General features: G+C 41.7%; 1 protein-coding gene across 1 annotated transcript in view; it reads right to left on the bottom strand.

The window, feature by feature from the left end:
* Positions 1–13,317, bottom strand: part of frmd6 (FERM domain containing 6) — a 32,940-nt gene extending 19,623 nt beyond the window's left edge. Inside the window, exons 1-2 of the mRNA XM_069662468.1 lie at positions 13,152–13,317; positions 825–1,121 (exon numbers count right to left, since the gene is read on the bottom strand). Of these exons, the coding sequence (XP_069518569.1) occupies positions 825–923 (99 nt within the window). The 5' untranslated portion in view covers positions 924–1,121; positions 13,152–13,317. The remainder of the gene's footprint in view (positions 1–824; positions 1,122–13,151) is intronic.
* Between the last annotated feature and the right edge of the window lie 929 nt (positions 13,318–14,246).

Genomic DNA, 14,246 nt, shown 5'->3' with positions numbered 1-14,246 from the left:
AATGATGGCGGAGAATTCAAATCTAAGCCCGGTCGGAGGGACAGAGATTCTCGCCCCCAGCATAACAGACAGGTGTAGGTACGTTGAATGTCCATTCCACTATAACCTAATTATTTCATTTGTTTATTTTGCAAGGTGTAGGAAGCCTATGTTGATCTTTTAAAATGCATGTTTATGTTTAAATAAATATATATTTGCAAGTAAGTTTATCTCTCGTTTCATTGGTGTGTCCTCTTGTGGACATACTGAGCAAAAATAGATAATCGAATAGTTCAAACCGTTTTTTTAGAAGGAATAATTGAACGACATTTTTGGCCAATTTTGACAGAACAAGTATGTGTATGTTTTATTTATGTTACTCAAGTAACATTTAGTTAAGATAAACAATTTGCCTACTTCCTTCCTGACACTACTAAAATTACTGATATCTCTGGGTTTGAATGCTGTTGGAAACATTTGGGACAATATAAGTAGCCTATGCAACGCAACAAAATATATAGCACAGGTCTAGATGTCTTAGACATTTAATTGCGCATTTGTTACATATTATACATGTAGATATATATATATATATAGAGAGAGAGAGAATTATGTTCTGCTGCCTTTAAAAAGAGCAAGGCCGGCTGTTTCCTGTTACCAGTATTAACACTGCGCTAAGCTAAAAAGCTGCTTGCTGTAACTTCATATTAAAAACACACACATGAGAGTGGTATCGATCTTCCCCTTAAGCAAAAAAGCCTGTTTCCTTAACTGTCTCCTTAAATACTGTTTTAGTTTCTCTATCTTTACATGGAGTTTTATATATTGTTTCCTTGTGTACTCACATTGACTATGACGTTGAGCGTGTCATCATTGGGCAAAAAGACACAGACACAGCGGCGGTCCTGCATGGTTTTGTTGTTGTGGAAGCTCAGTTTGTTCATCTTCGAGTGGCTCAGACAGGACAGACCCCTCCGCCTGCTACCACCGCAGGCACCGACACCACCACCACCACCTGCAGTCCCTGTGTGTGTGTGTGTGCTTCAGCTGCAGCCCAGTCCAGACAAACCAGCACCTTCAGGCTCAGCAGGCCAAGCAGCACTCACAAGGCAGAGCATGTGGACCCGAGCCGCAGTCAGCCACTGAGGAGAGATCAGAGGAGAAGAAGGATTTAATGTTGGTGCAGCAACTTTTCATTCTGCTCTGTTTGAACTATGCAGATGTGTTCTGCAGAGACAGACCCGATGGATGTTGTTGACAAAAAAAGATGAATCAAAATCTTGATACGCATTTAAAATAACACTGCAGAAGAGTATGTTCCCAATAAAGGAGTCGGAAAGGATAAAAGACAGACAGAGGAAAAAGGAGGGCTGCATTCCTGCTTGTGTGGATGATTATGTGACATCATTAAAGGGGAATGTCGGTGACTCCGGAGGAACATATGTCTGGAGAGGAACTGATGAGATCTAATGATGGCACAGATGACTGAGTGACTCATACCAGAGAAACTTAACGATTTCTGTCACTTAAAAAACACAACAGAAATCTGATAACATCTGTTCAAGTCAAAGTGCTTTTAAAGAAACTTATGCAAGTCGACTGAGTGTCTGACTTTGTTGCATCTGTAAGCCAAACAGCTCCACATTTTCCTCCTGGCATCAGTATTGTCAACTCATTCAGTTGCTTCAGGCTGTTTGACTTGTTTGACTATTGCACAGTCAGCTGGCATCCACATAAAGGAGTTCAACTATTCTATACAGAGGTTTTGTTCTGAGAGAAATGTTTAAATTAATAGAATCTCTTATTACCGGAGAGCAACGACAAAGTGTTACAGGAATGTGAAAGAATGTCTGCATGCTGGGATTTAAGTCGCAATGTTCTGACAATAGCCCTTTTTAAACTGCGGTTCCGCCACAGCGCTGTAACAAAGCTCTGCCATCAAGCAGCCTTTGTCACTCTACATTGGACCACGCAACAGAAGCAAAAGGTGCACAAGGTGTGAACAAACAGTGGGTGCTCTTTTCGCCTCTGTTACGCCTCTGTTACTACCTCTAGCCCTTTGTACACTGCCAGTTCAAGGCGAGATTATTACGCCTCTGTTACGTTCCGTCTTCTATGTAGAACGCACAGAGGCGGAATGGTGGGGCGAAATTGTGCGGCCTCTGAGCCGGCATCGGAGGTAGCAACAGAGGTGTAACAGATGCGAAACGTCGACTGTGTAAACTGCAGAGCCAGCAGGGCGGAACAGCGCCGTGTGCGTGTATTTGAAACACAAGCTGTTTGTTTACACCTCTCGCGCGTTTTACTTCCGCAACGCCAGAACGCTGCGTTGGTATGAGGACGCAGCTTCGTTAAAGCGCTGAGGCGGCACCGCAAAGTAAAAAGGGTTTAACTCTGATGCTGATATGGGTCAACTCATACCCAGATAACGATGCATGTTAAGATATAGCACAACAGAAAATATGTAACACATAAGGAGACCTGTCTGCGGCATGATTTGTAAAGTACTGTTTGTGATCTGTGAGAGACTTTCATACCCAAAGGATGTTAACTAAAGTAACCCCAAAAGTATCACCCCATTCAAAACTTATAGCGTCGTGAATATGCCAGGAAAACTGCCGTAAACATTTCACTTTGCAACACAATGAAATAAACAATATAGCAAAATATCCAACGAAAGATCACACAGCCCTACTACAAACTATGTTCCTTTCTTACACACTAGAGAGAGACAGTACACACACACCTCCAACGTTATCACTTGCCCTGTGAGCAGTGAGCGGCTCACAGCATGAACTGAGCCCGGGGACGTGTGGGACCTTCAGCAGGTGTGAGAAGTCTCACACCAGACAAAAGAATGTTTAAAGAACAATCAATCCAGATTATCACCTCTTCCTGTTGAAAGTCACTCACCTTGAAGCCGTGTTGTCATTATAAACAGATAGCACAGACACTGGGTAGGCTCACATTAGGGAGTGAGAAAGAATTAGCATTTAAAAAGACGCAATCAGGGGATTAAAGGTTCATTCATAACAAAGACAAGGTGAGGAATTCACATCGGTTTTTGTTCATCTAATTCTTAACATTTCTGCTGCAGTGTGAGGCTTCTTCTAGATATTTAAACACATGAAAAGATGTAAGTCTCACACTCTCTTCACAACCTGAGACTCTGAATATTTAAGTGCAAACCCTGCATAAACATCACATTAATAAAGCAAACAGAGGCGGAAACATCCCTAGAATTACCGTCCAGAATGCTTCTAATAAACAACAGCTTTAACTGCAGGCTTGGACTTCTGCAGCAAAGTCACAAAGTGCTTCTCCAGCTAAGTACCCATTCAATACGCCGGCTGTCCACATATAACGCTGCTTTGTTGCAGCAGAGACAGGCAGCACTGTGGGCAGCGCGGCCATAAATACACATACTGTTGACATTCAGCATCAGTTCTCATTAGAGCTGGTCATTGGATGTGCAGCGTGGCGGGCAACCAGCTACTCAGCAAACTCTGCTGATGAGCTCTGACTGCGACGACTCGCTGCACTGCTGCTGACCTTCGCTAAACACAACACTGCACTGCAACCACGGATACAGACGCACACATATGTAGATGCAGAGAAAAATAGAGACACATCAGATGCACACACACACAAACACACGCAGAGTATGGGTATGTTCCTGCTCCCTTGCCATGACCATATGTCAGGTGTTACTACAGAACAGCTGAGCTGTGTGTGATGGCAGCGGGGTTAATTAGAAGTGAGATCCAACTAATTGGATCACTTCCCTCCATCCCTCACTTACCCTTCAGAGATCAAGAGTGGTGCCGGTAAGCTGGGACTGATATCTGCAGAACATACTTACTCTGACCTGTTTTGTTTGTCAGATTGGTGACATGTCAGAGACAGGGAACATTAAATAACACAGTCTGACTAAAGCTGGATTCATACTTAAAGAAAGGGCTCAATGGGAGGCTCATTGTAGACAACAAAGGAAGAAGGGTTTGAATAACAGTATAGATAGTTTTGGATTGAGGACTGCTTGAGGAAACTGCTGCAACACTAGACGTCTGTATTGTGGATGTGAATCATGTTTACATGCTCAGCTTTGTGGTGTCAGGAGACAACTGGAAAATTTGTCATAATATGAACAAGAACATAATCCACCGTAATGACATCCCGGCTCCCATCAGCGGCTTTCTGACAACGATTTACCTTCTTATTAATCTCTATAAACAGACATCTGCATGCTAACAGCTAACAATCCATCAAAAATTCAACTTCCTCGAATGCATCAGATCGATCCGACCTCGGTTCAACAAACGGGCATTTTAAAAGTTGTTTTCTCCTCTTGAGGACAGACCTGACAAAGCTCATCATCGGGTTCTTTTTCTGTAAACAATGAAGCACGCGCAGAAGGAAAAGTCTTGACTGGGAGTCGTTTATCACTAACCGCTGGCTACACGCCCGGCATTTTCACCATCATCCCCAGAGGCTGTATCGTCGTCACACTACAGCCGATGGCGTCCGAGATTGTGAGGCTTTAGGGGGTGACTAATTTGAGTCGCAGTAGGGCTGTCTTTTGGGCGTAACTTCAGCTAATTTGTGTAACTGAATTTGATTTCTTTCCTCTCATTCGAAATATGGTCACTTCTGACTCTAAAGAAACAGTTGGTATCAGCCAAAACAAAGCAAACATCAAGCTTTCAAATAAGCGTTCAGCAATAAGAAGGTGACATCACAGCTGCTCTGTCCACCTCTTATGTACAGTCTGTTTCTGACGGAGAGCAGGAGGAACCAGGTGATACACAATTATTTTGTTTACCTACTGCAGGACGACTATAAAGAACACATATAGACCTTTTTATTGTGTAGGCATCAGGCAATCTGACCTTAAGTCACTAATCTGCGACCTTAAAGGGTTTTTAAAAGATTAAAGAAGCACAGTTTCTCCTGGGTGTTTTCTTGCCAGGGTTTTAATCTCCGCATTAGGTTGAAACATTCCCTCATCCAGCGCAGTCTCCCTGTAGAACAGTTAATGGCCCTTGAAGTGGGCTCTGCTGAAGTCATATCAAATTGCGTTTTCAGACAGAAATATGATTCCAGACTTCCACAGAAACGTCCTACTTAGTACTTGTTTATCATATTTCTGAATGTTAGCGGTGAAATTGGATGCCTCAGTTGGTCTGTTGTAGAGACGGGTAACTCAGACGTAAAGTCATTACTGATGGCTTTAAAAGGGCTGTTGTGTCATGTCTGGTCTGCACATGAGACATCACCACAGAGGGAATGTCCACCGTGAAATGAGAGGGTGGATTCTCTTACACACCGTGGAGCGTGAACACTGTGTGAGGGAAGAGAGTGCTGGGTAATGAAGTTACTGTTACCCTTTCACTGCCGTGCAAAGTGTGATGCAACACCAAAGTCCATCTAGAGCAGCGCACGCACAAAGAGCAGCCAGTCGAGCTTCCTCCGGCCTTTCAGCCCCGAACAGGGATTCTGTCAACGTGGCAAACCTCAGAGTTCAGGCTTGACACCAAATCCCACGTACAGAGAAAGGGCCTCCGTCACAACCATACCTCTCTCTCTCTCATTCTTTCCCTCCTCCATCCACATCAGAGGGCTGGAGAGAGGCTCTACGTCCAACAGTTGGATGGCGGAGCCAAAGACAACTTCCTCCGCTTGGAAAAGAAGTAACAGACCAGCAGTAGGAAGCTGTCACCACGCTGATTTAAGAATAGCTTCAGGTACAGATGTGTCAAAGAGAAACAGAGGAGAGTGCAGGGTGGATATGTGCAGCAGAGAGAGAGAGCAGGAGGGAGGCAGCGCGGCGAAGCTCAGGCATGAAAAAAGAAAAATCTGCTGCAGTCAGGAGAATTCCTCACCAACATCTGCTTCTCATTCCAACAATGGCGGCCTTTGATTCCTGATGCACACACAGCGTGCACCACCGCCACCGTCTCCATGTGCTCACAAACTGCAAACAGCATCCTGGACCTGCGCTCGCTGTAATCCCTGATCTGGAGCTGAGCCGTGTTTGTACACAGGTCTTATTCAGCTTAGCTAATAGGTTTTGTTTGTTATCGCTGCTTTGTGAGCTACACGGTGCATCAGGGTCATTGACTGAGTCTTAATCAAATAGTTGATTAACAGAAGAATAATCTGAAATTAAGATAACAGAATCATTATTGAGTGATTATTAAGTTAGTGGCCAAGCCAAAATGTCAATTACTATTAAGTTTAAGCCTCTCTATTCTGAGTATTGGCTGCTTTTGTTTCTTTGTCTTATGTGGTAGTAAACTGAATATTTTGGGGGTTTCGACTGTGATTGATGCTTTTTACTTTTTTCTGACTCATTAACCAAATGATTATTACACTTGGATGATGGATGAACTGAATAAAAACAACAGTCGAAGGCATTTCTATTCTCATTCTTAACCTTGCTTTTCTACTAAAGACAATTTATCATTTGTTGTTGTGATTAAATTATATGAATACATCATTTTGATATTAATTTTTCTTCTCTTTTCCTTTTGTTATCGCCAGTATAAAGCATTTTAGATCCCCTGTGTTGCGGTTAGAGCTGAATCAAGTTGTTCAATAACTGATTAGTGGATGTACAGAAAATTAATCAAATATTTTGATGAGGGATTAATCGTCTGAGAGATTTTTCAAGTAAAAATGTGTTTTTTCAGCAATACATTTAGCTGTTTCCCTGTTTGTTTTTATAGTCAACAAAGGCTTAATGGTCTGATAAACATTCATTTGATTACGTCACTTCACCTTGGGAGAAAAGTGGTGAAAATTTTTGGTGTTTGAAATTATATTAACAAAATAATAAATCCATTTATCAAGATAGTGATAAGAAAACTGAATTAAAAACTAAGTTAACTATACTTCTGTTAGATCTTTCAAAGAGGTAAGTACGCCACAAGTCCTGTATGCATTCAAAACTTCCATCCGACAAATATATACCACAGAATCAAAGCGACATTCACACAATAATATCTCAATATTTAGTTTTTCCTCTATTCTTCTTACGACCCTAAAAAAGACTTAACAACGGGCTTGGTCCTTCAACAAAAAGTCAAATCCTACATGGGAGGAAGTCTGTTTCGTGGGCTGCAGACACCGACACAAACTGCCCTTGCAGAAAGGGCACGACTTTTACAAACAGTGCCAACGACTGGATCCGAGTGGGGAAACAGTCATTCTCCTCCTGCAGTTCGCTGCCAACAGATCTGTTTATTCAGCTGATGAGAAATGCTGCTGAGCTGACGAGTAGCTCTAAATCACATCAGTCACAAGATGGCATAAGCCTACACTGTGAAGCTTCCTTCTTCTTCTTCTTCAGTTTAACCTACTGATACTCTAAAAGGAGGGGCTGAAAAATGAACAGGAAAAAGCACGCTCGTGGGCGACATGCTTGACCACCCAAACCTCAAACTCTAGACTGTCTAAACATCTATTTTGGATTCAGGCTGGCTTGTCATGATGTCGGGAAGTGGCTGTACCGGAAACAGGCTATTATGCTTAGCAAATAAAGCTATTCTGTCGTTTAGTATTTACTTTCTCTGCTGCCGACAGACTATATGCGGCGTAAACAAATAACTGTGACACTTGGTATTAATAGCGCCTAGAGGCATGTGTATCTGCTCCCCCATAAATACCTGGATGCTCTGCCTCTGAGATTAAGCTCTAAGGCTATAAGCACACACAGAGGGAAAACACACAGCATTATTTAACACCCTGATTCCCATGAGCCTTTGCCCATAAGATCATCGAGCAGATATTTGTGATGTCTATTTCCACTGAGCTGACAGGGAGGATAAACACCGTTTTCTGGCTCAGAGTCAAAACAAAAGTCTGAGAACCTGAAGCAGATTTTAACGACTAATCTCAAGTTGTTGAAATGTAGGATCAGAATTATGGTAATTATCCACAACACAAGCAAACCCAGAAAGTATCATTTTCTGTCACGCTGAGTGTAATCTGTATGTTTGCTCACACAAATCCAACATCTGAGACGTGAACGCCTGCACGTCCCCCTTCGTCAAATGTCACACTCATTAACCCCAAAAGGTCAGGTCTGTACACAGCATGGTATTGTAGTGCTGTTGCATAATTCACAGAGAAAAGTCGAGGAATTGGATGGTGGGTGGCCTCAGGCTCAACCACAGCTTACAGTGTAAATGTGGCTGCAATATTTACCATAAATCATCTGAATTTTCCTGAGAACCTGTCCATGAATTTTAGACTTTTCACCTCAGTTGGCCTTTAACTTTTAATCATCCTTGTATCCACTCCCCTGGAAATACTCCCAGATTAAGAAGATGAAACGCCTTCCTGCTTGATGAATCATTCTCCTTCTTGATAGAGATATAATTATAAAAGTGACAGTGCAAGCCTTCAGTAACAGCCTTCAAAATGCCAACACACCAGCAGCCTCCCAACTGGCCTGGTGGAGCCATTAGTTGGCTCACAGTGGAAGACTTGTGGCACCAGCTTCATCAGCAAAGAAATATGTGTGATTGTTTGTTCTTGGCAAAGATTTGTAGACAGGTGAAGGTCAAAAGCAGGGTGGGAATGTTTGGGAATCTGATGATTCAGTTGGGATTCTTGGTGGCCTGATTCAATTCATAATCCGTGCCGGATTTAAGGGCTCAATAAGTACAAAATGCAGGCATTATTTTCTGTAGTCTGATGAATTACAATATGAAACATAACAGGAAGATAAACTAGTTGGTCTTAATAGGATTACTGTCTGACAAACATAAACAAGTAGAGAAAAGAAAAGTTAGCTACAATAATTTTAAAGTGATTTGTAGTTCATGTCTATATGGAAATATATAATCACAATCACTAGCTAAATATTTTTTTTAAGAAGTTTTCTTGAGTTTAAGGAGAAGAAAGTGCTCTGCTGTTACCAACATTGCTGTATGTCTCTGCTCCAGCACCACTTGTACTTGGGACAGCCATCTTTATCCACAATGCTGTACAACTACAGGTAGGAGTTATGTTTGACACCACGGCTGTGTTGGCACATAAATCTGGTGATACACGATACATATTGTGACACAGCGGCAATTCAATATATTGCGATACTGTAAGAAAGGCAATATATTTCAATTTTCTTATCTAATTTAAGGAAAACTGTCAAAGTATAAATAACACACCACCACATGCATAAAATCAAAGTAAAACTAGTTTACTTTTTCATGCAACAGCGGGATCTGCGTTCAACACCATCATAGTTGCTGTAACATCCAAAATCATAGCAGTAGTTTTAGTCCAGTCTGAGAAAAGGAATTAACATATGCCTCTTTAACTAAATCAATCCAGTGTCACAAAAAATGGTATTGCGATACTGATGTTTATCGATATTGTCTTACACCCCTACTCTAGAAAAGGCAAGAGTAAGCTGAAACTTTCTGGAAGAGTTCAAACAGCGTTGGCCAGAGTTCAGCACTCAAAGGATGACTGCAAATGTATTCACAAAATATAATTAAATATCAATTAATAAAGAAGTGAAGTAGACAAAGATCCCATTGTACATATAGTGTAAGGATTTCTCAGGTAAAATGTCGACAATAACAAAACAGTACCACAGGGCTCAAACTCATCAGTTCTCACTGAAGAACAGCTCGAGCTCAGTTACCTGTATGGAAAATTATTTCAACATTCATAGCATCTGGCTTCCATGTGGCCCCAAGCAAAGAGTGGTGCACACACACACACTTACATCTCAAAGTGCCGGCACTGCCAGACATGTTAGAACAGAGTCAGCAGTCGCTCCCTTCCCTCCCCGCCCAGCATTCAGGCTTGGACTGTGCATGAGTAACCCAACATAACTAGCAATCGCAGAGCAACACACCGCGGAGACAGACAACCCGACCATTACGTACGCTCAAAATAGTGCAAGTAGCCTTAAAGGAGAGGGGTAAAAAATGAGCTGCAATTATAACAAACCCCGACCAAGCCCTGCTGCTTTGATTTAAGCGACAATCTTCAGCTCTCCTTCCGAAAAAGGATGTTGAAGGAGTGATCTGTTTCGTGAGCTCAGATTTTGCAACATGACTGTCTGCCATTGTTTACACTGTCGCACCTGAGGAGAGTCGCAAAACGGAAACTGGTTGTCTTTTCTTCTCAGGATAATTGTTTTACCTGAACAGAAAGTGAATTGCAGGAAAAACAAGAGCACCTGTATATAAATTAAACTTGGCACAGTTTGTAACATACAGCTGCATGAATTCACCAGCATTTCCTTTATGAAGCACTTTAAAGCCAGAAAATGACCTGAAATCAAGACATTGTTAGCCCGAAATTTGGCCCTATTGCTCACTATGCACCAAAACCTAAGCTAGGCCACTTTCTGCAATAAGAAGACGTATAAATAAGCTTCTCAGAGTTATTCCTAAACTCTGGTATCTGGTGTAAGTGCCCCAGGACTGAACCTCGGTCTCAGTAACACATCTACCTGCTATCAATCCCACCAAAATCAACAAAATATCCTACAGGAAGCTCTGAGATCTGTAGTAAGAAGCATGTGAGATAAGATGATAATATCCTCAGGGGGGGATGCTGGCAGGTTAAGTCTCTTTGGTCCACTTCCTTGAAAGGACTCGAGCTGCACTAAGGAGGCGAAGTAAGCAGAGGAGGGGGAAAAACACAATCCAAGGAAAGGGGAGAAAGGGAGACAAATGCAGGAAGAACTGACCTATTTTTTTCCTTCTGTCCCCTTTGGTGCACTTGAGACATGAATGTGAGGAGTCATGCAACGTCCCTGCAGTAACTGAGGAACCATGGTTATGCCACTGGACTCAAAGGGCCATAAACCCCGAGAAAAATAAACACGTTAAATCTTTAAAAAACACATGGCCTCCTCACTGCATCTGGCATATTTGAATGCAGAAGTAGTAACATGGACCAGATAGTGTAGAGTGATATGAGCAGAGAGCCCAGGGCACCTGTATAACTTATATCCACGAGGGATATTTGACAGCACGCACACAGTGGAGATAACACACGCTATAGGACAGTAAGAGATAAAGTTTCTCCTTCTTTATGGCAATAACAGTAATATCATCCTTTCTCGTGAACCTGCGCCACCCTCATTCCTCGGTTACATGGCACTGACACTTATCATATGGTTCCCCTTACACCTTATCTTCTAGGCAACAAAGAAGACTGAGTGATATATTCAGGACAGAGCATTTTATAAACACGCTTCTAAGGGTGGTATGAAAACCCGCTCCTCGTCAGGCTTTCCTGGGAGAATTTGCATTACGAGGAGATAATTATGCATATAACAGGTTATCTCCAGTTACCCGTGTATAGCACTGCAGATGCTTTCTTCTTCAGCTCAGGTACTCTGTGTAACAGTTTGTGTATTCACAGCAGAGTTTCAGCATCAGAGAAAGCCAGCCCTGAGGCTAAGGAATCAGTTTAGCTTTTGATACTGAGTTTAAAACTGATGAAATCACTGATGAATTCAGGATCCAGCATTTGCCAAAGCATTTCTGTAATGACTATTGTTACAAATAATTTCAAGATAGCACAGTAAAAGCTCCAAAACATGATGGCAGAACGTATTCATTACTCATATAAAGTTTTACGTGGGATAAGGGGTTACCTTGTGCAATTGTGGACCATCCCCTCACACATTCCAACACAGACCATCTGAATGAGTCATTGACACTCACACACGCCTACCATCTTTGTTCACGTTTCCTTTTTGTTTCCTACTCAAGCTGTGCTCTTCCTGTCCAGACCGCACCTGCACTATCTCTCTCCTTCTCCCATTCACTTTGCTCTGTGACAGTGTCACAATAACAAAAAATGGGTTGTTTTTCACCAGTTTTCCGCCACACAGCTGGAGCAAAGACCTAGTTGACATGTCCCACACTGTATACTTGGGAATGGGCCACATAAGATAACCTACTGATTACCCTACCATGTGCACTGGATGAGTTTCAAGTGTTAACAACCCTTGCAGAGGGTCCACTGACTGACTGAACTTGAGTCTTCAAAACAAGCCAGCAGCTTGGATTTGGAAGTTTGAGAAAAGCAACAAATATTATTGTGCAACTTTTTTACAGTGTGCAACAATGTTTATAACATTACATAAACAACCTCATTATGACTTGGCAATGGACAACTGAGTGACAGGGTAGTTAAAACAACCAACCACAGGCACAAGTTCAGTTGACAAAGCATCCTCTCTACTCAAGTGCCCTTTGGCAACACATTAAGTCATCAATAGCTGCGGGGAGTAAACTCTGACCTCTGGCATACCTAGACACCTGGACCCAAACACAGCAAACTGCCTAAAATAAGTTACACTTTGTTGGAAAACTTGAGGATTCCCATTCCCGTTTTTCCTGATTGCCCTCTAGTCTAATATTAAACAGAGGGGGAAATTGTTGGCATTCCTGAGCACTAAGAAAACAACTTTTCAGTTTGTTCCAGGGAGAAAAGAAAATGGGAATTTGCAGCTCCAAACAGGATAGGTTAACATGGTTTGCACATAATTTTGGGCCATTTAAGACATACTTCCTTGCAGTACTATTAAAGGATGTTTGGGGCATAGCTGGCATGGTAACTACACAACAATAACACGGGAGGAATTTTTGCTAGGATTAAAACAAATAGGGTTTAACCATTACCAGTGCAATAGATAGGAACGCTTACTTTGCACATCTTTGCTTTTCCAAGATAGTACCAGGTTAGTTTGGGAGCAACGTTAAGTATGTTTAAGAAGGGTACGTGACTATGTTTAAACAAAAAAAGTGAGAACATGTTTAAAGTTAGCGGTGGTAGTGTATTTGTTGCACAAGTCTGTTTCATATTGGGTCAAATGCCTCAACTAACAGAAAAAACTCGACTCGGTTACTCATATTTCGTGGCGACATTCCCTGTAAAATATCCTGGCAGCATCACTGTGGGTGAAGCAACATAACTAAGCCTTCCCTTTTTTCTTTCTAAACCGCCGTTAAACAATGTTTTAAACTAATACAAACATAAACTACATAGAGCGACTTCATTTTAAACATTTAAATTGATTTTAACTGCCGAAATGACGTCACGGCCATTCTTAACCGTTAAGATTCCCGGAGTGACGAAATATAAACGGATACAGACAGTCACAGCATCTCGCTTGTAAAGGAAAAACTCACCTTTGGAAAAGAAAACAAGTTATTCCTGTTTTTAAAAAGTGTTAATCCGAATGGCTCTGTAGGTGTTTTTATTTTTCTTTAAAGTTGAGGGACAAAAATATCCACAGTTTGGGAAAGTATTCAGTAAGTTTCAGAGAAGAGTCGTCGTTCTGCCGCCTTCGACGAGAGCCACATTCTGTCCTACTGGAGCTGTAACAAGTAGAGAGGAATACATGTGCGGTTGGTGGATGCGTAAAAGGGGGGAAGCGGGATAAAGATTAAAAAAAAATGTAGTTATGTGAAAGAACGACGCTGACAGAAAAAGCAAAGGCAAAACATATACTTTGATAAAGTAAAAGTACACACAGTAATATACTTAAACCCTTAAGTGTGAGCGTGTTATTCCCCGCAAACTCGAGAATTAACGTGGTGCTTGCAGTGCACCCCCCTCATGGAATTCCAAGTTGGTATCGCCCACGGCTGCCTCTCATTCCATTCCTCCCAACTGTGCTGGACTGGAGCTCTGCCGCATTAATTTTGGAAGTCGGCAGGGAGAAATAGTAACGGCGTCGCCTGTATGTATTAAAAGCGCGCTCAGAAAAAAATAAGTTTTGTGATGTAGGGCAGTTTATTTTTACGTCCGCACCAACACCATGCAGCTGGGTGTCTTTTATAAGGCGTATTTTTGAACAGGACCATAAAGAAAAATGTTGTAAACTCGCAATAAATCTTTTCATAGGAGAGGACGAATTGCACGCTTGCAATCGCACAATTAAATTATATAATAGGATATAAAATGACCCAAATGCAGCCTCAGAGGATTACTTTGATTATATGAATATGTGTGAGTGTGTGCATTTTGTAATGTGTGTGTACATGTTTTCAAAATAAAAGTCTGTTATAAAAATCTTTAGTAAATAGAGCTGTCAATGAAGAGAATGATGTGAACGTGATTTTCAATAATACCACTGGCTTAAGTGTTGAGTATAATACCATCAAGACCAATGACTCACTGATGGCCAAAAATAAACAGGCAACAAACCAGACCCCTTTTGCAAACTGTCCTGTTTTTGTGCTGCTATACTGAATAAATCCTGAACTGAAGAGTAGTTAGGA

Source organism: Semicossyphus pulcher, unplaced genomic scaffold (genome assembly GCF_022749685.1).
Source record: "Semicossyphus pulcher isolate SPU_LCO1_2020_fin unplaced genomic scaffold, fSemPul1.0.p SCAF_14, whole genome shotgun sequence".
Classification (NCBI taxonomy): domain Eukaryota; kingdom Metazoa; phylum Chordata; class Actinopteri; order Labriformes; family Labridae; genus Semicossyphus; species Semicossyphus pulcher.
This window is presented reverse-complemented; position numbering and strand designations above follow the sequence as displayed.